At 38.4% G+C, this 25,719-nt stretch overlaps 1 protein-coding gene and 1 long non-coding RNA gene across 3 annotated transcripts in view; one reads left to right on the plus strand and one right to left on the minus strand.

Annotated features, from left to right (window-relative positions):
* The window catches only part of nrn1la (neuritin 1-like a), a 36,123-nt gene that overhangs the window by 3,336 nt on the left and 7,068 nt on the right, over positions 1 to 25,719 (minus strand). For both annotated transcript variants that reach the window (XR_008385739.1, XM_053623158.1), the window contains exon 2: positions 9,586 to 9,736. Coding sequence is in view for 1 of the 2 variants with exons in the window: in XM_053623158.1 (XP_053479133.1) it covers positions 9,586 to 9,736 (151 nt within the window). In the remaining variant the exon portion in view is untranslated. The remainder of the gene's footprint in view (positions 1 to 9,585; positions 9,737 to 25,719) is intronic.
* Positions 251 to 17,227, plus strand: LOC128606768 (uncharacterized). The gene is made up of 3 exons (XR_008385740.1): positions 251 to 670; positions 12,031 to 12,199; positions 17,166 to 17,227. It is a non-coding gene; the product is annotated as an uncharacterized LOC128606768 (long non-coding RNA).

A 25,719-nucleotide genomic window follows, 5' to 3' on the forward strand; every position in this document is an offset into this window, starting at 1 on the left:
TCTAGCTATGCCACTACCACAGAATAGTAACAATAATCTGTATATTGTTTACCATAATTACAATATACTGTCTATATATTAACAAATCCAATATATTGGATGGTAATATACTGTCATCTACAATCGCTGACTACTTTATTAGGAACACCTGTACGTTCATGCAGTTACCAAATCAGCCAATCATGTGGCAGCAGCCAATGCATAAAATCATGCAGGCACAGGTCAAGAGCAGAAGGGGGGGAAAAATGTTAATTTCAGGGACTTTGACCGTGGCATGTTGGTGCCAAACAGACTGGTTTGAGAATTTCAGAAACTGTGATCCCCTGGGATTATCACTTGTCTTTTAAAAGAAAAAAAAAGAAAAAAGAAAAAAAAAAAAAGAGTGAATGGCAGTTCTGTGAGGAGCTCCAGGTTGATGAGGAGAACAGCTGGAATGGTTCAAGCTGACATGAAGACTATGGTAAATCAAAATAATTACTCTTTAAAACCATGGTGAGCAGAAAAGCATCTCAGAATGCACAACACATTAAACCTTGAGGTGTATAGGCTACAACAGCAGAAGACCAAACTGAGTTCCACTCGTGTCAGCTAAGACCAGGAATCTGAGGGTACACAGATGTTGATGCTGTCTAAAGGACCCTTGATCACTGGGGCACCTCTGCAATTAAGGGTAAGAGTAATTTCGCTCCCAAAGAAAACGTCAGTGCAAAAATAGAAAGATGCAAGTTCTCTAAAAATGTTTCAGACTTTTTGTGCTAAAATGCTGAATATCAGGGACTGGGCTTCATTAATAACCGGGCATCTTCTGGAAAAGGACAGCTTTTTACTGCAGAGATGGCTGACTGCTCAGTGATGGCTGAAATCTCAGACGCTCACTGATTTTATTTGAGAATGTATAAATGAATACAACTTAAAATACTAGTTTGGTAAACATCAGTTAAAAAAAATGCTAAAAAGACCATAATTAAAACATTTGTTACATCTCATAAAAAAGCAAAAAAAGCAAACTCTTCACCTGTTTAGCATACTTTCATTGGTTTCTTTTGTAATATTCATTTTATGCAAGCTGTGCAGATATTTAGTTTTTAGTAAGTAACTATTTTACTGACCAAGTATAAGAGTAGTGTTGATAGTGTTGAACAAACAGATCCAGTAATCCATTACATAAATTATGGAATGTAACATTGAAAATTATTATTGTTCATTGTATCAATATCATTGTAAACATTTATTAATGTAAGTTATTTATTTCTTATTGATTGGTTGGTTGGCAGCGAAATCGATTTAGAGAACTGATTCTCAACCAGTAACCTTTTGACACTTACCTTAAAAAAATATGTATTCTATCGCTGGTGTATGTCATGGCTGATTCAAAGACAGTCTATGGGACAAATTGTCTAATTGTTTTTAATTGTGTATTCTGTAGCTAAAAAAATTAATAAATTATATGGCAGATTATTTAGATTATAATTTGTAATTAGCCTAACAGATAAAGACTGTAGCTTAAATGTAGCTAAACTACCTAAGCCATCTAGCTGAACAAAATTTCTCTAAGAGAAACTTCAACGCTCTGGTTACTACGTTTTAAACTAGCTTGCTTCATGGTGTAGCCCATTTGTATACTTCAAAAACATTCAGACATTCTCAGTTCAAAATAGGTTTCTAAAGTTTGTCAAATGCTCACTTATAGACAGGATACAAAAAACTTGTAACTGTAATCCGTTACAGATACATCAAAAACAAAGTAATCAGAATACAGGTACATTTAGTAAAAAAGGGGAATACTATCAGGATTTATTAATCTATTGACATAACACAATATAGACAGCTGCTTAATTATAGTTCTGGTTCTCTCTTGTCAGTCGTGACTCACATGAGTAACCTCCTGGTGCATGCGCAAATAAATTTTGTGCAAAGTTAATTTTGGTAGAAATGAACACAAATTGTTCTCTGAAATTCTTTTCTTATGGTGACCACACGTCCTCTTTTTCCCCCAGACATGTCCTCTTTTCAGGACCTTAAAAAAGTGTCTAAATTTGAGAAAATGTCTGGGATTTTCGGTTTTAGCTTCATTATGATGTGCTTATGGTCTAATACTGTATTACGTGTGTGCATGTTTGCACTGCTTTAACGCCTCTCTGTAATTCCTGCCTTCTCGCACAACAATTGGTCGATTATAAAAGGATTGCAGCAACTATTGGCCAAATTCCTGCCTCTCAATCATTAGCCGACTGTCAGCGAACGCGCGAAGATGAAGCGCTGTTGTGTACGGCATCAAACAATTGCTTGACAATAGCAATAAATGATAGCTGTCCTGAGTCGAAACAATGCCCATGGCCACATAAGGTCATTTTTAATTTCATATCACATTACATATTACATGACCATTGAAATGTGTAAATGATGACAGAAGGCACACTCATGGCATCTAATATTTTATTTTATTCCATGGACATTCAAAAGAATGTAGGAATTTATATATATTTATGTGATGCTAACAGTGTCTTTTTCAGTGTATTAAAGTCTGCATAGAAACAATGTTTTGAACGCTATTAAGACACCCTCCAAAAGAAAGAAATGGTGTCCTCTTTTTGGAAAACCAGAATATGGTCACCGTAGCTTTTGTGCTGTAATGTTACCCACATCAGGCACAGTGATATTTTATTTATTTATTTATTTTATTAAAACATATCTAAACATTGATCATGTTTTTAAGTTCTAAAATAAGCTCTAAATATAAGTATTTTAGATCATATTGCTTTTCTCTTCACTTTATTTACATATGTGACCTTGAAGTATTCCAAAAGTAGTCAGATTACGTTACTTATTGTGATACTTGGATTATGTTACTGATTACATTTTTTTTATGAAGTAATTGGTAATTGTAATGGGATACATATTTAAATTAACACTCCCAACCCTGCTTGTCGAACATTCCAAGGATAAAGTACAAAAATAAATAAATCAATAAATGACTGGTCATGTAGTTCTACGTTCATTCTACAAAAGTGTTTAAGCATTAAAGTTGTAGGCTGTAGTTCTAACAGAACCCACAGACCTACAAAAATCAGGTAAATTCAAGTGTACCACAGAAATAAAAACAGGGTATTTATATTTTTCTGTCTGGGAAACTAGTTACAGCTTTGTAGCTAGTCATAAACAAGAATGTGTAGACCAATTCAGTGACAAACAAAATCATTTATCCATAAAGTAATATATGGAGCTAATCTTGAGAATGAGAATAAGAGATGCATGTGGATACATGCTGAAACGGTTTAGTGGTACAGTATGTTGAGCATCAACATGACATTGTGTGTGTGTGTGTGTGTGTGTATAAATAATGTTTTTCCTTACATGTGAATATGAACTGCATACTACATAACTGCACAATATTAATGAAAATATCGTTTAAATAATTATCCAATCCTAACCTGGAAAAATCTAACAGCAGCAGCAGCAGTTCAAAAGTAGTTCAGTTCCACAGGATGACAACTGACCTGGCAACAGGGGATGCAACTAAAATAGCCTACTTCTGCACTGGAGTGATGCAGATATAATAAGACTTTAGTTTTTAGCTTCAGTACAACATTAATACACTGTCAACAGTATAAATACAGTAAATGAAAACATCTAACACAATACAGAGGCAAGCATGTCTTTTTCCCGTTCCCCACTATACCTATTATAATATCATGCCATAGCCAGACAGTTCTAAGATCACCAAGTTCAGCTAATGTTTGGGCAGTGGTTAATCATTTCTCTCTCAATGTTTGATTAAAAAAATGTTGGATGGTTAATATGACACTGAAGTTATCATACAAAAAATCTGTAATCTTTTATAAACTATTACATATTGCATTCAATATTTTACATACAGTCAGGTCCATATATATTTAACAGTGACAAAGTTACTGTCATTTTAGCTGTCTACCACAGTACTTTGGGGTGGAAAGTGAATAATGATCATGAGCTCAAAGTGCAGACTTTCATTATTTTGCATTCTATGGAAAAAAAAAAAAGCAGTGGTTTTGATCAGGTCTAGAGCTGATTTCAAGTTTTGCATTTGCATTTGCATCTGTTGCTGTTAACTCTCAAAATGAATTCAAAAGAGCTGTCAGTGACAGCGAAGCAAGCCATCATTAGGCTAAAAATATCAAACCAAACCCATCAGAGAGACAGCAAAAACATTAGATGTGGCCAAATGAACTATTTGGCACATTCTTAAAAATAAAGAACACACTGGTGAGCTCAGGAACAGCGAAAAGCCACAGAAAACAACTGTGGTGAGTGGCAGAACAATTCTTTCCCTGAAGAAAACCCTCTTCACAATAATTGGCCAAATCAAGAACACCCTCCAGGAAATAGCGTATCTGTGTCAAAGTCAACAATCAAGAGGAGACTTCAGCAGACTAAATCACAGAGGGTTTACCACAAGATGTAAAGCATTAGTAAACAGGAAGATCAGATTAGAGTTTGCCAAAAACATGTTAAAAGCCTGTACAGTTCTGAATCCTATAGACAGATGAAACAAAGATCAACATGTACTAGAATGATGGGAATAAAAGATTTTATTGTCATTGTACAAACATACAACAAAATTATGGACTTGCCAACGTATACAGTTACAGAATAATTGAGTGCATGTTACAAAGAAAGACCATATTTCATGTAAATGGAATAAAGGGCTCATAATGTTATTGCACAAGAATGGTTCTTGCATATCAAGGATGTGTTGTAGTTGGAGGGTGTGTTTTCAGTTAAAGGCTCAGTATGGTGATAGCTTTAGGATGAATCTTGTGGTGCGTGTTTTGATAGGATCTGTGGCGTTTTCCAGATGGCAACAATTCAAACAAATGATGGGCAGGGTGATATGGGTCCTTTAGAATGTTATGTGTTTTCTGCAGGTAACGGGCGGTAAATATATTGTCCAGGGCAGATTGGTTTGTGATGATGTTCTGCGCAGTCTTTATGACTCTCTGCAAGGCCTTTTTATCAGCTGCAGAGCTGCCTCCATACTACACAATCATACCATATGTGAGGACACTCTCAGTGGAGCAGCGGTAGAATTACACCAAGAGCCACTTTGACAGGTTTACCTTACTGAGCGTTCTTAGGAAGTACAGCCGCTTTTATGCCTTCTTGACTAGTGCCGTGATGTTTATTGTGATGAGAGGTCCTCTGAGATGTGTGTGCCCAGAAATTTAAAGCTGGACACTTTCTCCACCATCTCCCCGTTGATATGCAGCGGTGTGTGTGAACATCCCGCTTCTTTCTGAAATCAATAATGAGTTCTTTTGTTTTCTTGATGTTTAGAGTCAGATTATTCTCTGTGCACCACACCATCAGCCTCTGTACCACCTCTCTGTAGGCAGACTCATTGCCTCTGGTGGTCAACCCCACCACAGCCGTGTCATCCACGAATTTGATAATGGTCTTAGTGTTATAAGATGGTATACAGTCATGGGTATACAGAGAATAGAGAAATGGGCTCAGCTCACAGCCATGTGGTACTGCTGTGCTGAGTGTCAGAGTTGAGGAATGATGCGGGTCCATCCTCACTGACATTGGTCGCTTTGTTAAGAAGTCCTTAATTCACAGGCAGATGCTGTGCTGTATGCCTAGGTCAGACATCTTGGAGAACAATCTGCTGGGTAAGATAGTATTAAATGCGGAACTGTAGTCCGTGAACAGCAGCCGTGCATACGTTCCTTGGTGTTCCAGGTGGCACAGTACAGTGTGGAGGGCAGTGAGGATGGCATCATCTGTTGACCTGTTGGCCCTTTATGCATACTGGTAGGGGTCCAAGGTGAGTGGCAGAGCAGCCTTGATGTGATGCAGAACCAGCCTCTCCAGGTATTTCATGATTACAGGTGTCAGTGCAATGGGCCTATAATCATTAATGGATATTATGGCAGCCTGCTTTGGCACTGGTACTATCGTGGATGTCTTCAGGCAGGTTGGAACACTGCACTGCAACAGAGAAAGGTTGAAGAGATTTGTAAACACCTCATCTAACTTTGCAGCACAGTCTATGAGAATGCACCCTGGGATACCATCTGGACCAGCTGCTTTCCGTATGTTGATTTTATGGAGAGTGCATATCACCTCAGCAGGCTGAATGACGAGTGTCTGGCTATCGGTGGCGGGAACTGAATTGATGGTAGTCCCAGTTCTTTCCACCTCAAAGCAGGCGAAGAAATGGTTGAGATGTTCTGCCTCTGAGGCACTGCTGTTTGTCAAGCTACTGGTGTTATTCTGCCCACTGATGTGACAAATCCCCTGCCATGCCTGGCGGGGGTCCGAGTTGCTGAATTCATTCTCGATCCTCCGCCTATAGGCTGCCTTAGCATCCCTGATGCTCTTCATCAAGTTCGTCCTGGCTGCGCTGTACTGCTGCATGTCACCGGATCGGAAAGCAGAACTGCGGGCCTTCACGGCTTGCTGTTAGGAAACATGTGAATCCGTTTCTTGGTGGTGACATTGTCAATGCAGCATTTTATATAAAATAGCCCAGAGGATGTATAGATGTTGATATTGTCCACAAATACGGGCCCGCAATTCTGCTTTCCGGTCCGGTGCAACTGAAGCAGTCCAGCAGCTGCTCAGATGCCCCCTCTGGCCACACTTGTATTACTCTAGCAGTTGGTTTGAACCTGTTGATAAGTGGTCTATATGAGAAGCAGTAAAATGTGGTCAGAAAGTCCTAGAGGTGATGCTTTATATCCATGCTTGATGTTGCTATATACTGTACATGGTCAAGTGTGTTTTTCCTCTAGTTGGACACTGGACATGCTGGTGAAATTTTGGGAAGACAGTCTTTAGACTGGCTCTGTCGAAATCGCCTGCTATTACAAAGACTCCATCTGGATGGGCCTGCTGTTGTTTACTAATGGCAGTTAGCAAGTAGCCCAAAGCTGTTGTGCTGTTAGCATCCAGGGGTATGTAAACAGCAGTGAACAACAACTGTGAATTCTTGCAGCAGATAGAAGGGCGACATCTTACTGATAAATACTCCAGGTCCAACTCCAGATTATAGAGAACTATCCAAAGCATACCACCTCATCTTATGACGTGGATATGTATGGCTACCAATAGAACTGGTTCCCTTGTATCTATTGATGATTTGACTGCTGTCAAAAGCAGCAGGATGAATTCTGAATTGTATAGGGCTATATTATCTGGTCTGATTCAGCCAAATGCTTCATAACTCATTAGACGGCGCTTCAAGGTGCATATGGACAATGCCCTGAAGCATATTTCGAAAGCAACCCAAGACTTTTTTAAGGCAAAGAAGTGGAATGTTCTGCAATGGCCAAGTTAATCACCTGACCTGAATCAGGTGATTAACTTGAGCATGCATTTCACTTGCATTTCAATTGATGAAGGCAAAACTGAAGGTGAAATGGCCCTGAACAAGAAGAAATTGAGGATAGCTGCAGTAAAGGCCTGGCAGAACATCACCAGGGAAGAAACCCAGTGTTTGGTGATGTTTATGGGTTCCAGACTTCAGGCAGTCATGCATGATTTGTAATGCTTATATTCTTTATAAGCTATATTTTATTTCAATTCTAATATAATGTGGAGAATAGCTCGAATAAAATTAACTTTGTCAATGTACAAATATTTATGGACCTGACTGTAAATTATATTGTATTCTATTTTGAACATTGATCAGGATGAGACAGCTATGGATATACTGTTGTCAATGTGCTAGCTAGCCACCACTAAAATATTCACTAATCTCATAGACAACACATAAATTGTAGTAATACTTGTATTATACTATTTATGTCTAAAATAGCTTTGTACTAATTAACAACAGTTTAGATAAAGCTCTCAGTTTTAGCCTAGTTTGGGTAATTGACAACTTTTAGGGTCTGTGAGAGGGAGGTTTGTCTAATTATTTTAGGAAGATCATCCAAACATATAATCACATACATTATTTTTGCCCAAAGGTTTGTAGACACCTGACCATAACACTCATATATGCTTTTTGAACATCTCATTGCAAATTTAGTCCCACTTTGCTGTTATATAGTCTCCACTCTTTTGGGAAAGCTTTTCCTGGGAGGTCAGATGCTGATGTTGGGCGAAGAGACCTAGAGTGCAGTCGACATTCCAATACATCCCAAAGGTGTTCAGTGGGGTTGAGGTCAGGGCTCTGTGCAGGCCACTCAAGTTCTTCCACACCAGCCTTGGCAAATCATGTGTTTATGGAGCTCACTTTGTGTATAAGGGCATTATCATGCTGGAACAGGTTTGGATGCTTTAGTTCAACTCAAGGGAAATTCCAACTTTGTGGCAACAGTTTGGGGAAGGCAACCCATATGAGTGTGATGGTCAGATGTCCACAAACTTTGGGCCATACAGTGCATATATTAAGCAAAAATCTCTATATAATTCTTTACTTTTCCATAATATTCTAATGAAAACAGTCTGTTTACTTCTAAGGTATAAAGAGTACTTGATAAATTATCATGAAGCTCAATATATTATGAATACACTTGGTACTGGATACCATATAAAAAAGTGTAACATAGACACTTATAGTAATAACAGTAAACAAACACAGAAGCACAGCTCTGTCACTATAGGATACTGAAATAGGCTTTAAATGTGGCATATCAAAGGAATAAAATATTTTGGGATGTGCTGCTATAGGAAAATAACAGACAATGGGGTGGCGTGATTCCACTATATACCACAATAATGTTCCAATAATTTTTGTTATTAATTAAAGAATGTCATTTTGTAAAAATCTGTTTATAGTTACAGTACATTAAATGTAGTATAATGTGGCGTCGTTTGTCTCTCTTTTTCTCTCTCTCTAAGTTAATAAGACAAAAAAAAAGTATTTCCTGTAGACTTTCTCATATTCTAAAATTGACTTACTGACTTTTACAAAGTGCTGACACTGGAGACTTCTTCCATAAATGTTAAATAAATGTATTCTTACAGAAAACCTCACCATATCAACGAGTATACATATTTTTAACAGTTATGCTGTTATGGAAAATTAATCAACAACTACAGAGCAACCAGAATGGAGATTTCAACAGCACTGTGGTGTAATTATAACACATTATAATGCAGCAGTCATGATGCTGCTCACTCAGTCAGTTTGAATATGATTGCAAACACATGAAGCTGTTTTAAAAGCATACTTTGCTGCTCCACATTGAATACTTAAGCAGCTTCTGCAGACATGGAGGAGACATTGTATAAATATGGATTAAGGACTCATGGAATAATGATGGACAGGAATCTGTTGAGCAAGAAGGATAGATCAGATGGAAATGGAAACACTGGAAGAAAGTCAATGAATGAGATGCTGTGGCAGTGAGCCATGGTACTCTATAGTACCTATTATGTAGTTGAAAATGCCATGAGCAGAGTATGACACATAATCCTGAGGTGTGAATGAGTTACACTGTGTGTAGGTGGAACTCCATCATAGTGAACATAAAGGTTTGTATACCAAGGGAACCCATTTCTTTGATGCATTACTCTCATATCTTTTCATTTGGGCTTGAGAACATCATTGCACTGTGTATGTGTCTTAGCGTAATGTTATGGTCTACAGACCTGCAGACTGAGTCGATGTCGTGCATGTCCTCGTCTTTTTGGCTGCTGACAGACAAGCTGTCCCCCAGGGCCAGAAGACACTGGGCAAAACCCTTGTAGATGGAGCCGCACCTTCTAGCAGCGGCCATAGAGCTGAAGCTTGGCACCATCACTGCAAACCCAAACAAAAACTAATATTAGGCAGGACTTTACACTTTTCCCCTGCTGCCTTTGTGTTTTATTGCCATCATGACTGTGGAGTAAAAGACAAAGGATGAAAGAAATATCATTTGTTTCATGGTTGAGTTCAGCAAAAAACACAGAGATATCATTATTAGAATCACTACCAGAAGTATTTACCACTATACATTGAAACAAGATGAAAACTGCTTAATGAAGCATAATTGCTCAATGTTCTCAAATAACAGGAGTACAGTGTTTCTTGTTGAGTTGAATAAAAATCCATATAAATTGGAAACAGTCTCCCTCACTTGCAGAAAATAACTGTGGCTACCAGAACACCACAGATTCACATACACCCATTAGAAGGAAAGAAACCAACAAAGATGGAAAGTCTGTGATAAAACAAATTTATACACAGTTGTGTGAGGATATGCACAGGAAAGGAAAGACACAGGAAAAGGAATGGAATCCAAAAGATGTTACGTATGATGAGCACAAGCTGAGGTATCAGGTGCTTCAAAGTTTGTGAACTCTTTAGAATTTTCTATATATCTGCAAAAATATGACCTAAAACATCATCGGATTTTAATACAAGTCGTAAAAGTAGATAAAGAGAACCCAATTAAACAACTGAGACAAAAATATTATACTTGGTCATTTATTTATTGAGGAAAATGATCCAATATTACATATCTGTATGTGGTAAAAGTATGTGAACCTTTGCTTTCAGCATCTGGTATGAACTGCTTGTGCAGCAGTAACTGTAACTAAACATTTCCGTAACTGTTGTTTAGTCCTGCATATCGGCTTGGAGGAATTTTATCCCATTCCTCAGTACAGAACAACTTCAACTCTGGGATGTTGGTGGGTTTCCTCACATGAACTGTTTGCTTTAAGTCCTTCCACAACATTTCATTTCATTTGGATTAAGGTCAGGACTTTGACTTGGCCATTCCAAAACATAAAATTTATGCTTCTTTAACCATTCTTTGGTAAAAACAACTTGTGTGCTTAGGGTCACTGTCTTGCTGCATGACCCATTTTCTCTTGAGATTCGGTTAATGGACAGATGTCCTGATATTTTCCTTTAAAATTTGCTGGTATAATTCAGAATTCATTGTTCTATCAACGATGGCAAGTCGTCCTGGCCCAGATGCAGCAAAACAGGCCCAAAAGCATGATACAACCCCACCAGGTTTCACAGATGGGATAAGGTTCTTATCTAAAATAATGCTTCTCATTTAAACCAAAAAGTTCTATTTTGTTCTCATCTGTCCAAAAAACATCTTTCCAATAGCCTTCTGGCTTGTCCACGTGATCTTTAGCAAACTGCAGACAGGCAGCAATGTTCTTTTTGGAGAGCAGTGGTTCATTCCTTGCAACCCTGCCATGCACCCCATTGTTGTTCAGTGTTCTCCTGATGGTGGACTCATGAACATTAACATTAGCCAATGTGAGAGAGGCCGTTAGGTGCTTAGAAGTTACTCTGGGTTCCTTTGTGACCACATGGGTTATTACATGTGTTGCTCTTGGAGTGATCTTTTTGGGTGACCACTCCTGAGGATGGTAACAATGGTCTTGAATTTCCTCAATTTGTACACAATCTGTCCAACTATGGTGGATTCCAATCTCTTTAGAGATGGTTTTGTAACCTTTTACAGCCTGATAAGCTTCAACAACTCTTTTTCTGAGGCCCTCAGAAATCGTCTTTTTTATGATACACTTCCACAAACATGTTGTCAAGATCAGACTCTGATAGATCCCCATTCTTCAAATAAAACAGGGCACTCACTCACACTGATTGTCATCCCACTGATTGAAAACACCTGACTCTAATTTCACCTTCAAATTAACTGCTAATCCTAGAGATTCACACACTTTTGCCACTTACAGATATGTAATATTGGATCGTTTTCCTTAATAAATAAGTGGCCACGTATAATATTTTTGTCTCATTTGTTTAACTGGGTTCTCTTTATCTACTTTTAGAACTTGAGCATGAAACTCTGATGATGCTTTGTGTCTCCTGTTCTTGAGTTTCTTCATTCTCACTGAGTTCTTCCTTCTGGATGAGACACATCTACTGATGGTCAGACTGCAGAAGCAATAGCAGGCTTAACTGAGGACTTAATTGGGACTGAGGGTGAATCGCAGCATTTTCCTCAGTCCTCAGTGGGAACACTTTATTAATATTTGATAGATAAAGCTTCCTCTTTCCCCATCTCTCTGCTATGCCTTCCCGATGTGCTACAAACCTATTGATTGCTGGCAATGTTTTTGCAGCAAGATTATTGGTTTCACTGATCCCCATCAACATTTAATGACAACTGGGAGGGCAAGGAAAAGAAGCCTGCATGGGACAGAAGTGCAAAGGAGAAGAAAGCTACTTTGCTACTTCAATACTTCTGAAAAAGTACTGTAAGACACCAGGCAATAAAGACTGGGAAACAATGTAAGTAAAAAGACAATTCAGTGCTTCAGTGCCTTATCCTCCTGTTTTCAAGCTGATCATAGGCACTATCTCTTGCAGTCCTACATAGTCTGCTTTCTTTAACAAATCATGGAAATTATTCTCTAAGTATATCCATTCATCATTTATACATCTTCAGTAATCGCTTTATCTGGAGACTATCCTGGGAACACTGGGTGTGAGGTAGGAATACACCCTGAATGGAAACCCACAAGAGCACTCCACAGACAGTAACCTGAGCCCTGAGCTCTACATCGATCCAGAGACACTGGAGCTGTGAGACAATGCCTACGATGTATGGAAAGCCAAATGGGTCATTATTCACGTGCATCATTACACCATTTTACGTTTAAAAACGCAGTTTTCTAATAGCCACCAGGCGTTAAGATAATGGCGCTAGTTGTTAAATAAACGCAGAGCACTGCCAGGCATTTAAGTTATCATTACATGCTGACCAGCGTTAAGTTAACGCTCATTACAAAGCTCCCCCTCTATTGTCTTTGAGGAATCTATGGCAAGTCAGATCATTCAATAGGCAAAACACCAACAATGGCGAGAAGGAACTTTGTTGCAAGCAGACAATAAATGACTGCACCTGACTTCTGTTGTCTGATAATCCCGGACCTGATGTCCTTCACTTACTATTAAATAATGAATAATATTTATGAACAGCAGAGACAAAATCCTTACCTAACAAAGTTGTAAAACAAAGTTCCTTCTCTTTGTTTTTAATTAGCAAATGAATGTGCCTATTAAGCGATGTGTGCTGTTAACTTAAAACCTGGCGGCGTTATCTTAACACCTGGCAGCGAGTAGAAAACTGCGTTTTTAAATGTAAAATTGCGTAACGATGCACGTGAATAATGACCCATTTGGCTTTCCATAGTGTTTTCCCACGTACATTCAAAATGAACCAAACAACAAGCAACAACCAAACAAGCTAAACAAGAAAAAAGTACATTTGATACCCTTCTGCCTATTTTGCTATCTATCTATAGGCTAATAATGCCTAATTGCACCTAATTAGCAAAAACCCTGTACTTTGTGTAGACCATCCAGGTATAACCGGTACTTTCTGCAGTCTCTCCCTTATGAGGCGCCAAATGTAAAAAGTTGAATACTCTTTTCTCGCTGACTTCGTTGAACATTTGAGGCCATTCTGATCCATTTAGATAGAGACTCGTGCCAAATAATAGTTTTAAATTTCTGTGTAAATATTAGATGTTAAAAAAAATATTAAATATAAATATTAAATGTAAATGTAGAATTTAAATGTTTGGAGTGTGCACTATGGAAAAACAGAACAGTAGGGTTGCCAAGGTTACAACATACTGGTACAAACACTACAAAAGCTGGGTAGCATTTTTTTCAGTGGAAAGGCCATGAGGTTTTTTTCCTTGTGCTTTTAAAATGACAAAAGTTGTTGTCTTCTCGAGATCACAACTTATTCTGTGCATGATGTTGAAACGTATGGTTAGGCTTATATGCTGTACAGCAAAGATAAGTGTGTCCGTTTTTATTTTAACACACAGATGTGGAGAAGTAGGTACACAGTGCATTAGTGGTAGCTAAACTGGCTACCTGAGTAGCTAGTGCTATGGGTGCTACCTACTTTTACATTTAGCTTCTTTTGTATTTTTGTACAGCTATACACAGAAAAAAGGGAATATGTTGTGGGTCAGATGTAAGAGAAAACATGATTTCATTGCTTATACTAAAAGAAATTTAAACAAAAATATAGTCTACTAGTCTGAATTATGCGGAGTGAATGTGAACAATCAACCTAGTATTAACACAACTGAGGTCATGTGGGGTAGCATAGTGAGTAGCATCACTGCCTCATAGCTCAAGGGATTCTGGTTCGATCCTCAGCTTGGGTCAGCGTTATTCCAGGACTCAATGATTAGTGAATAGAACTAATGTATACATTTGTATCAATCAATTAATTTTTTTCCCAGTGTAATTTCATAAGGAAGACAAATTTCAGGATTACCGGTTGTAATGATGACATCACAGTCCCAAACGAATGCACATACAGCCATCTGCAACTGTTGCTGATTAAAATAATAATGGACACACTTAGCTATGCTGCAGCTTTTGACAGCCTCAAGCTCGTTCCAAAACTTGCACAGTATGGTGTAACCCTGGCAACCCTACTATGGAATTAAATTTGTGCCAAAAGTGTTAAACATAAGTTTCAAGAAACTAACAAAAATATACAGTGAGAAAGAAGAAAAACACTCTGAAACTGAAAACAGTGAACTCAGTGGCAAAAATGTAATGTTTAAGTTGAATTTAACGTGGTTTTCAAATAAACTGCTGTTAAGTTTTCTAAGCTTCGTTTTCGCTAATCATGGTTTATGAATGTGCTGCCAGAGCTTTCGTTTATATTTTCAAAGTTATGTTTGCCATTAAGGAACAAATCTCACATGTGGGCGGGGCTTAACAGCGATTTATTCTCATTGGCTGGTGAGATTTGGATCGACAGTTCCCTGACTAGGAAGTAGAGACTTCAGTAGGTCGAATTTTGGAGATCGTACTGGATGCAGTTCTCTGTATAGTTATAGTGGTTGCACTTTGTAGTGGAAATTACTTACTTACTTAGTGAGTATATTAGTTCGCAATTAATATTTGAGGTTTGGGTAGTCTCATACGACTTTTTTTTCGAGATGAGCTCTCAGATTTATTCTTTAGCTCCAAATAATTCTCCAGTTGGAACAGTTCGTCACTACGTAACTGAACATCAGTAAAAGAAGATGGCAGTGCTGTAATTTTGTAGCTTCAATGAATGGAGGCGAGACCAATCAGACAGAGTTTACAGCAAAATACGTGGAAATACTTGTGTCTTATTGGCTAATAGCTCTCAATTCTGCCAAATACTAGCTCACACAGTCAGTTAGGGTGCAGGGAAAATAGATATATGCAGATTTTTCTTTTCTTTTTTTTTTTTTTTTTTTTACCAGTAAATGGGTTGAAACTGAAGCATTAACATCCTATCATGCTCAGCAGGAAAATAAGGTGTATATATGAGTTCCAAGTTACAAGAACATGTTATGAGCAGAGCATAAGGACAGCTAATGTACTTTACATGGCACTTAAACCCATACAGTTAAACCCATACAACGATAGCTGAGTTGTGCCTCCCTTTAGCTAGCAACACCAAACTAGCCTAGTCTCATTTTAGATAGCCAAAAAAGGTTTTCCATTTTATCGGTCTGGTAGTCCTGCAAACACTGATAACACCCGAGGCAAGTTTTATGATAAATTCAACTTTTTTTGTCCACAAAATTGAACAAAATATTTTGTCCAATTTTCACATTTTTAAGCAATTAGCCCTCACATGCAAGAAAAAGAATGAATGGAAACATTTAGAAGTACATTTTAAAAACTTTTTTTGATGGAGAAGAATCTGGGCCGCATGATTAACAGCCAGCTAACGCCCCTGGGAGTCGCTATCTAAATGTATCAGAATAGCCTCAAATGTATTCAGGCAAAAGTATTCAATGTTTTATGTTTGGCGCCCCATACACTTTTTTCTTTTAGCATTTTATATTGTTATAGATAGTGTAATCTAGCCAGTCTGCTAAATTCAGTGCTATCACTGATTGGAGGATCATTGCCAATCAGTCTGCTGTGTCAGGTAATAGACACAGCAGGTCACATCGTGCTATCCACAGGAAGATGCTCTAGCACAAGAGGAAGGAAGAAAGGAAGGAAGGAAGAGAGAGAGAGAGATAGAGAGTGAGAGAGAGAGAGAGAGAGAAAAAAACTAATACTAATACATATATGTAGGATTAGATTATGTCCATGTCTGAATGAGTGATTCTGGTCCAAAACAATGCTTCATGACAGACCACTGAGAACACGGTCAGATGGTATTGCTTTACGACGACAGACTAGAGATTTATGCCACTTATTAGTTGATCATTATTATTTTGGAGCTTCACACACCTCAACACATGCAGTCATTTATTCCACATCTAAATATATCAAAATTGTTTTGCACTGTACTTCACTAAGTACAAAAAATAGTCATAAAAGCTACTGCAGAGCACTTGGATCCAGAAGAGCTTCTCGACATTCAATGACATTTAGAGTTCAGATAAAAGTGCTGTATCAGTACTGGCTGGCTGAAGAGTTTGTTTCCTGTATCGACCAATCCATCCCTTGATAATGAACTGCCCAATGGTCCAGGGCAAATAGCAACAGGCCAGTCAGATACAGCCAGCAGAGAAGAATGGCTTAGGAAAATTTCTGCACTCTGTGGTCAGCAATGCTGTTTTTCCCAGTCCCCCTCTTTCAGTTCTTGCCAATCTGCATAAGCAATAGATATAGCAAGATAATAAATGATGCACTGAGTTTCCTCCAGGTAATCCGGTTTCCTCACCCAGTCCAAAGACATGCATGGTAGGCTAATTGGCATGTCCAAAGTGTCCGTGGTGTATGAATGGGTGTGTGAATGTGTGTGTATGTGATTGTGCCCTGTGATGGTTTGGTACCCTGTCCAGGGTATACCCCACCTTCTGCCCTATGCTCCCTGGGATAGACTCCAGACTCCCCACAACCCAGTAGGATAAATGGTATAGAAGATTGATAGATGGAATGATGCATTGATGTCCACATGCAAAGAAAGCACAGTATTTCAGGGGAATAATCTGTAGAAGCTGTAGACACTAATCATGTTAACATAGCACTTCAGAAAATGAGTTTCAGAATATTGCAGAAGCAATTAAGATCTCATAGCATGCCATATTTATCAGCTGTAGTTTGAATCTTTTAAAAACTGTTAATGTACAGCGCCATGTTTGGAGCAATAACAAAGAAAAGCATTGTAAGCTATTCAATAATATATACAGTACAACAGATTGATTTGTTATACCCAGACCATTTAAAGTGGCTCTTTTCTCACTGTTCCATCTGCTACTCTGCACTGACTTCTACACCCCAGCAGGACTGAGTAATGATGGAGGGAGAGTCATCCTCCACACATCCACATGACCAATCTCCTATTCATGAGATCAGAATAAATGTGTTTCATCCAGGCTGTTGGTAAGCAGGTAGGTCTGCTGCTCACATGCTGATGACTCCTTTCAATAAAAAAAAAAAACCCTTCAAGATCTTTTTTTTTTTTCAGAAGGATGTACTCTGAATCCTTTAAAGCAAAAATTCCCAGATCTGTCACCCACAATTCAGCACGTTTTAGTGTTTTCCCTTTTCTAACAACTTATTCAACTAATCCACTAATTAACAGCGCTTCCTGAGTTGAAGTAGTTGTGGTGAACAGTGAAAACACTAAAATGTGCAGGACAGGGAGTACCAGGTTTGGGAATCTGCTTTAAAGTAATCATGCACTCATTCTCCAACTTGATTTCTAAATAGTTTTCGCCTCTTGGATGGCTGATTCTGTGAATATAGATATGGGTAAATTTGTTACCACAGTGCTATATTCATATTTTCCATTTAAACCATACACTTTCTCAAAACTTCATCTTTTTTAATATATATATATATATATATATATATATATATATATATATATATGTATGTATATATATATATATATATATGTATGTATATATATATATATATATATGTATGTATATATGTGTATATATATATGTGTATATATATATATATATATATATATATATATATTATATTTGAGAAGCATTATGCATTAGCTCAGTCTGAAACAGGTTTAAAGGTTTCAACCTGGCACAGTCTGTTATTCAGATTTTTAGAGGATGACATAAACGGAAACTTTTAGCTACAGGATCTGTATGCTAGGCTAGCCAGGTGGGTGGGTTTGGGATTGTAAAAGGACATGGGGCTGTTTTAATTATCATATTTTGTCTATTGTCAGGTGTCGTCCTCCACAAAAGTAATGCTCCCAAGTAATCAACATACATTTTTAATGGTTTAAAATGAAATGTTTAGGGACATTTTACAATCATATATTCACTATATGGCCAAATATTTGTGGACACCTGATCATCACACCACGTGCTTTTTGAACATCCTAACCTCTACTTTTCTGGGAAGGCTTTCCACCAGATTTTGGAGCATGGTTATGGGAAGCTCTGCCCATTCAGCCAGAAAGAGCATTAGTGAGGTCAGAAGGTGATAGGTGAGGAGGCCTGGGGTACAGTCAGTGTTCCAAGTCATCCCAAAGGTGTTCAGTGGGGTACAGATCAGGTCTCTTTGGAGTCCACTAGAGTTCTTCCACTGAAACCTTGGTAAACCATATATTCATGGACTTCATGGACTGCACAGGGGCATTGTCATACTGGAACATGTTTGGGCCCCTTAGTTCCAGTGAAGGGAAACTGTAATGCTACTGCATACAAACACATACTATACAACTGTTAGCTTCTAACGTGATGGTCAGTTGTTCACAAATTTTTGGCCATATAGTATACATGCGTACAGAGGCTTATCAAAATATACTGCATCTGACCTGTGAAAAATTTTCATAAGAGGCTGTTACTTACAGTGTCCTACACTAATACTGGCACACTTATTAAATATGAGCAAAGAATACTTTGAAAAATGGTCTTTATTCAAAAATACTCTGCTCTCATGGATATCGAACAACTGCAAACAAAACACAGGTTTATCAAAAATATATATATTTGGTAAAATAGATGTGCAACAATTATTGGCACCCTTTTAGTCAATACTTTGTGCTACCTCCCTTTGCCAAGATAACAGCTGAGTCTTCTCCTATAATGCCTGATGAGGTTGGAGAATACATGGCAAGGGATCTGAGACCATTCCTCCATACAGAATCTCTCCAGATCCTTCAAATTTCGAGGTCCGTGCTGGTGGACTCTCCTCGTCAGTTCACCCCACAGGTATTCTATGGGTTTCAAGTCAGGGGACTGTGATGACCATGGCAGGACCTTGATTTTGTGGGCAGTAAACCATTTTTGTGTTGATTTTGTTGTATATTTTGGATCACTGACGTGCTGGAAGATCCAACCATGGCCCATTTTAAGCTTTCTGGCAGAGGCAGTCAGGTTTACATTTAACATTTGTTGATATTTGATAGAGTCCATGAAGCCATGTATCCTAACAAAATGTCCGGGTCCTCTGGCAGAAAAACAGCCCCAAAACATTAAAGAGCCACCACCATATTTAACCATGGGCATGAGGTACTTTTCCATATGGCTACCTCTCTGTGTGCACCAAAACCACCTCTGGTGTTTATTACCAAAAAGCTCTATTTTAGTTTCATCTGACCATAGAACCCGATCCCATTTGAAGTTCCAGTAGTGTCTGGCAAACTGAAGATGCTTGAGTTTGTTTTTGGATGAGAGTAGAGGCTTTTTTCTTGTGGTGATGTCTGTGATTTCGGATTGTAGTTTTGGAGACTTTCTGACCCCAAGACGCAACTAACTTCTGCAATTCTCCAGCTGTGATCCCTGGAAATTTGTTGGCCACTCAAACCATCCTCTTCACAGTGCGTTGAGACAATACAGACACACGTCCAACTCTAGGTTGATTCATAATATTTCCAGTTGACTGAACTTCTTAATTATTGCCCTGATAGTGGAAAAGGGCATTTTCAATGCTTGTACTATTTTCCTATAGCTACTTCCCATTTTGTGAAGCTCAACAACCTTTTGCTGCACATCACAGCTACATTCCTTGGGCTTACCCATTATTATGACTGACTAGAGGAATTTGGCCTATGTGTTACCTCATATTTATACCCCTATGAAACAGTAAGTCATGGTTAAACAATTTCCTTTTCTTAGCCACCCAGATGTACTAAAAAAATGTAAAATATCAATGGGAATATACTTCAAACATATTTTTCTCATATGAATTCATAGGGGTGCCAATAATTGTTGCGCACCTACATTTAACAAAGTTTTTTTTTTTATAAACCTGTGTTGTGTTTGCAATTGTTGATACGCATGAGAGCAGAGTATTTTTGTGAATTTTTTTAACAAAAGATCAAAAGGTTAAACAGTAAAGGCAATTTTTCACAGCCTTCTTCGCTCATATTTACCAAGGGTGCCAATATTAGTGGAGGGCACTGTAGGCTCCCTCAGCTCTAAAGACAAGGATGAGGAATTAAGATTAAAACAGCAAAAGTCAATTGCACACAAGTGATATGAAATTTTCAGCTCATGTCAAAACAACCTCGAAATTGATGTCAGGAATTATGTGTCTTCACAGAGGAGAATAAATGTGTAATTTGCTTTATTCTATTCTTATTGTTGACTGCAGCATAACAGAACAGTGCTCTTCCCAAGTTTCAGCTAATTAGAATAATTACAATCACAGTTGACGGCATGCTATAATTGATTAATTGTGAGATAACTGTATGATTACAACTGTATACTATATATATGGTTAAACCTCTCTAATTAAAATCGCTGCCTTTGTGGAGAAGGATTTAATAGACAATGTCAGAGAGTGATAGTGTTAATACCACATGCAGTGTAAGATAACGCAAGGGAGGAGAGGATCTCATCAAGACATTAGCCCATTACCCGCTGGGATAAGAGCTCTTTCTAAACCACAGGAGGGACTCTGGAGAGAGGCTTCATTAGTCAACTTATCACTGAGTTATATTTAACAGTGCGCCAGTGGCACACAAATCAGAGATTCACTGCAGTCACAGGTATAAATGTCTTCTTAGCTTACTACAGACTCTGTGCATAAGTGGTTGGGATTGGGTGTTGGGCACTTTGATGGTGGGGAAGAGGGGGTGTGAAAACTTTGTATTTGTTCATGTTCAGTGTACAATGAGAGACATAACATCCTATCCAGTTCCCAGAGGGAATTCTGCTTTTGTCTCCTGCTCTTGACCTTATCACTTATTGTTTTAAGGGTACCTAAATGTCACAAGCTATCTGCGGGCTCAGGGGAGTCTAGTTAGAGACAAAAGTTAGCCAACTCAAATAAAAATAAATATATTTTAGTTTATTTGCACACAGTAAACAGTGCCCATGAATGAAAGCATAAATAAGAAACATTCTGGAGATAGGTAGCATTCAGGAAGCTTTTTCAGGACTCAGTGATGTGATGAAGGAGTACAAAAGAAAGAATCTCTGACACTTTCGGAACAGACTGTCACTTCCATGTTCAAAGACAGCTGCTATGGTTCTTTAGCAGCACTATGGTAACTTTACTGTGGTAACTATGGTGCTCTCTTGCGTAGCATCGTTAAGGACGATGCAGTAATGAAGCTAGCGTCAGCTCAGCCACATAGCGTGCGAGAGACAGCTAGCAGACCTAATTCCCCTAGGAAAGCCTCTGAAATGGGATCTCCAGCAGCTCAGCATTGCACCAAACAATACCTGATAATTAACTCTGCTAGCAAACACCACTTTCCAAATGATTTGGTTAACCTCCATGTGTTTTCCATTCACACCTCCACTCCCAGAACGCTGAATGAGCGAGGGAGGTAAAGTGCATGTGCAGACTTAATTATTACATAAAAGAGTGTCTTTGAATAACAGGAACTACTTCAGTAACTTTGGTTCTATTTTCCAGCCAATAACAGCCTATAGGTGTGAAAGCAAACAGGACAGTGATTCATTTGTATTTGCCTTTCCAAAATGCACACATAACTGGTCATAATGCAACCTGCTCACCATGCCATGAATGTCTAGTTTGGAAAGTCAGTTATTAAACATCTCAGAAAACCTGAATTACTCATTTAATATAATTACTGGCACACTGTTCAAGATGATCCCAATATAATCTTGGCTGAAATCCATAACAGACTCTGCAATACCGTGTTCTCCATGTCCCGGTTATACAGTGAAGATCCTCAGTTATACAGATAGACCTGTGATGAAAGAAAACGTTCAGTGCAATCTGAGCTCGTGCAGAAAATGGGGTGGCATAAACAGAAACAAGCCCTCTGTATATTGGTAGCAATGTCATGCCTAGAAATCACATTTTAACAGGTGGAGAAGAGGATTTTGGAGCCACTGGCTCAATAAAGAGGACGACATGGACTACCTGTTCTTCAAAATTTGCCTGAGGTAATAAGCATTTCTCTTCATGCATGGTAAATTTGCAACTCACTGTGAGAGGGACCAGGTATGTAGGCTGGTAACGTAATATTTATAATTGTGAGCAAGTCAGTATTTTAAATGATCGCGTGCTCGAACTTGTCAAACACATTTCACACTTCAAATTCACACTTATATTCCTGAATAAAATCTTCCCAATTAAAAAAAAAAAAAAACATCAATTATTTTTGTGTGAAATGCTGAACAACTTTTATCTGCTACTCACTTGATGCAAGACAATGCAGTGTTTTGGAAATAAACAGATTGAAGTCTGGGAAATATTGTTAAATCTAATGCATATGGTCCATTTGAGTATAAAAAACAGCAGATCCTAATATAGATTTACACACAATTTACAGCAAAGGAACAACCTGATGCTGGGCTGAGACCGAGAGAGAGAGATAAAGATTATGTGTAGCACAGAGAGGGCACGGCAGGTCCACAACTATCCAGTAGCCCTGGTTTAAAAATAGTCAGAGGAACAATGCAGCGTTATGAGGAGCTTTTCAGACATAGGAGTAGAAATGTTCCACAGCCTTCACATCAATAGGCTTTCCAAACACCATTCAAATAGCTCTGCCACTGAATGCCTGCTTTCTCAGGATTTCGTTCTCCATGAGAGACACAATACCGCTGTTGAATCAGGATATGGAAAGCAAAATAATTGTGTTCTTCTCTGCAACCACTTGGGACTGGCATATAAAATGGACAAAAGCAGAAAACCAATTAGCCTACTAAAGCGCGTTATAAAACGCCCTTGTAATGAGTAGGCTGGAGAATAGTGGGGATAATAAAAATAATCAATATTATGAAATTTTTTTTTAATGAATTGCAGATATGGAATTTTTTTATGTTACAAATTCAGTAACTTTTTGAGTAGTCACCTTGAACACTAGACTACATAAAAAATAAAATAAAAATAACTTAACTAAAGCTGGGGAATTAAACCTAAAACTATTATACACAATCACAACTAGTCAGCTCCAGAATTATTGGAACCCTCATTAAAGATTCATATATTGGTATGATTGTCTCATTCTAAGGACAGATGGCTGAAAAAGAAAAACCTACACTTTGGCATGACAACAAGCAGACTTGGCCCTCCTATGTGGGTCCAAAACTGCTAAAATTATCATAACATGTTTCATTCAAATGACCACTACAGAATTCAATATGAATTTATTCTTTTTTGAACTGCTGTTATGTTTGAACCGGGAGTCAACACAAAGATTAAATTGGAGAAAATATGGTGAAATATTTATGGGCTCTGAACGGCAGATATTTATTACTTTGATCAGCAGTGCCACTGACAAGATATTAATGAGATGGACATTGATGACAAGACATTGATGACACGGATGAGACAATACAAGGTTGCAGATTCATCGCAAAAGCATTTGGTTTTGTAACTTGCAGGATATGGAACACTGTGGCAGTGACATTCTGGTTAAGCTCTACAGTATAAAAAATGCTGGGTTATTTGTTTCTACCCAAACGTTGGATTAAGCCTTTTGGGTCATTTAATTGGGTTATTTTCTCAGTCTCTACCCAGGTTTTGGTAGTTTTGTGTAACCCATCATTGGCTAGGTTATTTTCACTGATAGTTGAATCACTGCACCCCTCCCCCAACTGACACCTCAGCCCAGCTCCTTGGGTCAAATCCGCTCAGCGCGGACTGTTTGAATTCACCTCAGGTGGAGGTAGCAGTTTTTGAGGCGAAGAAACCAAATGACCACAAGTAAGTTAGCATTAATCACTATATAGTGTTAATGCTGCTGAAAATACCTGGCCGAGTTTGTGATATTTAGGCAGGGAGCTCTCGAAAATGCATTCAATGGAAAACAGTAACTCAACGAGTGATAATTAACTTTACTTATCGCGACGGCTTCAAAAGTGAATAACGTGTACTGCTTCCTCGGTGTTGGCTTTACAGTACTAGTGTCATGTATTTATGTTGGCTGTGAAATATGGACTGAGGTTATTCTATAATTCTCTGGGTCGGCATCATCTGAGGCTCGGAGTTAGGGTTAGCTAGCTGGATGCTATCACCAGTAGGGATGAGTGATGCTAACCCTGAGATGATAACATTACTTTATTAGCGTACAGCTCACGGTAATGTTAGACATTCCCATTCCCTTTTTGAGAGTTAACAATAACGTAGCATTATAGCTGTTCACCATGATATAATACAGAGAGTGGGTTAATGTTAACTACATTTAGCAAGTGTTTTGGGCAAGGCAATCTGTAGTAATAAACATTAGGAGGATGGGTTAGGGCCTTGTTTCTTCATGTATTTGGTGAATGTTAATGCTGGTTAACAGGTGCAGACAGTCAGTGGAACTTAGCTAGCTCATTAATATCGAGGACAAAAGTTCACTGAACGGAACAGTGGTCAAAAATTCCAGCAAGCAGATGTCAGAGACAGATGATGAGGCACTCGGACTACGCAAGGCATCCAACACTGTGCACTCTTGTAGTGCAGATGCTTTGTCATGTTGGTGGTGACACCTCTCTTGCAACATATTAGCTTATCACAAATATTACACTTAGCTTTTTCAGCTTCTGACATCACAAAGTGTAGCCACACATTCAAACACTTCCCGCGGTCCATCGGGACTGTCGTTTACATAATGCAGATTAGCAAGGAAGGAGGCAGATCGCCAGGTCGGGTCTTCACAGATATCGTACAAAAAAAGATCCAGTCTATCTGAAAATGCGGACACAGGAATCGATAAATGGAATCGAAATTTTAATTTAATTATCTGATTCCTGACCTTAACTATCCAATTCCAGAATTGGAATCGATTTTCAATTCCCAACCCTATTCATTAATATTCACTGTTTCAAAGATGATCATATGTTTGCTTGTCCAATTTCCATGGGATGTACTTATTTTTTCACACGACTGTATGTTTAGAACTGGAGTCTCAAACTTCTGAATCCAAAAAGTGAAATTTCAAACTTTAAACTTTACATTCCTACACATTCATCCTCTCTCTATCTGACACAGAAACATACACACACATAGGAATAACGCTTAAAACAAAGCGTCCCCTGACAAACGGGCTGGTTAGAGCCACATTACAGCAATTCTCACTGCTCCAAATAAATGAGCTTCAGGAGAGGATCGATGCTGCTCTATATCCAGTCCTGTGATAGAGAATAAATGCGAAGCTCATTGGACTGGACACTCGCACTGGAGCCAGCTCCTGCTCTAATGAGTTTTTATTGACTCGAGCACCGAAGTGCCCAGCTTTAACTTATTAGAGCTAGCACATGTTTCCAGGTGTAGAGACTGATTTACTTCAGATGGTCTGTGAGTGAACAGAGCCTGGTGATGACATCAACTTGTGGGACAAAGTCTAAAACCAGACTCTTCTTCCTCATGGCTCAGTGAATGCAGTCAGTTAATGCAAGAGCTAGCTGCTTGTATTATATGCTGCCTCACTGTATGTCAATTTACAT

This window comes from Ictalurus furcatus, chromosome 4 (assembly GCF_023375685.1).
Source record: "Ictalurus furcatus strain D&B chromosome 4, Billie_1.0, whole genome shotgun sequence".
NCBI classification, from domain to species: Eukaryota; Metazoa; Chordata; class Actinopteri; order Siluriformes; family Ictaluridae; genus Ictalurus; species Ictalurus furcatus.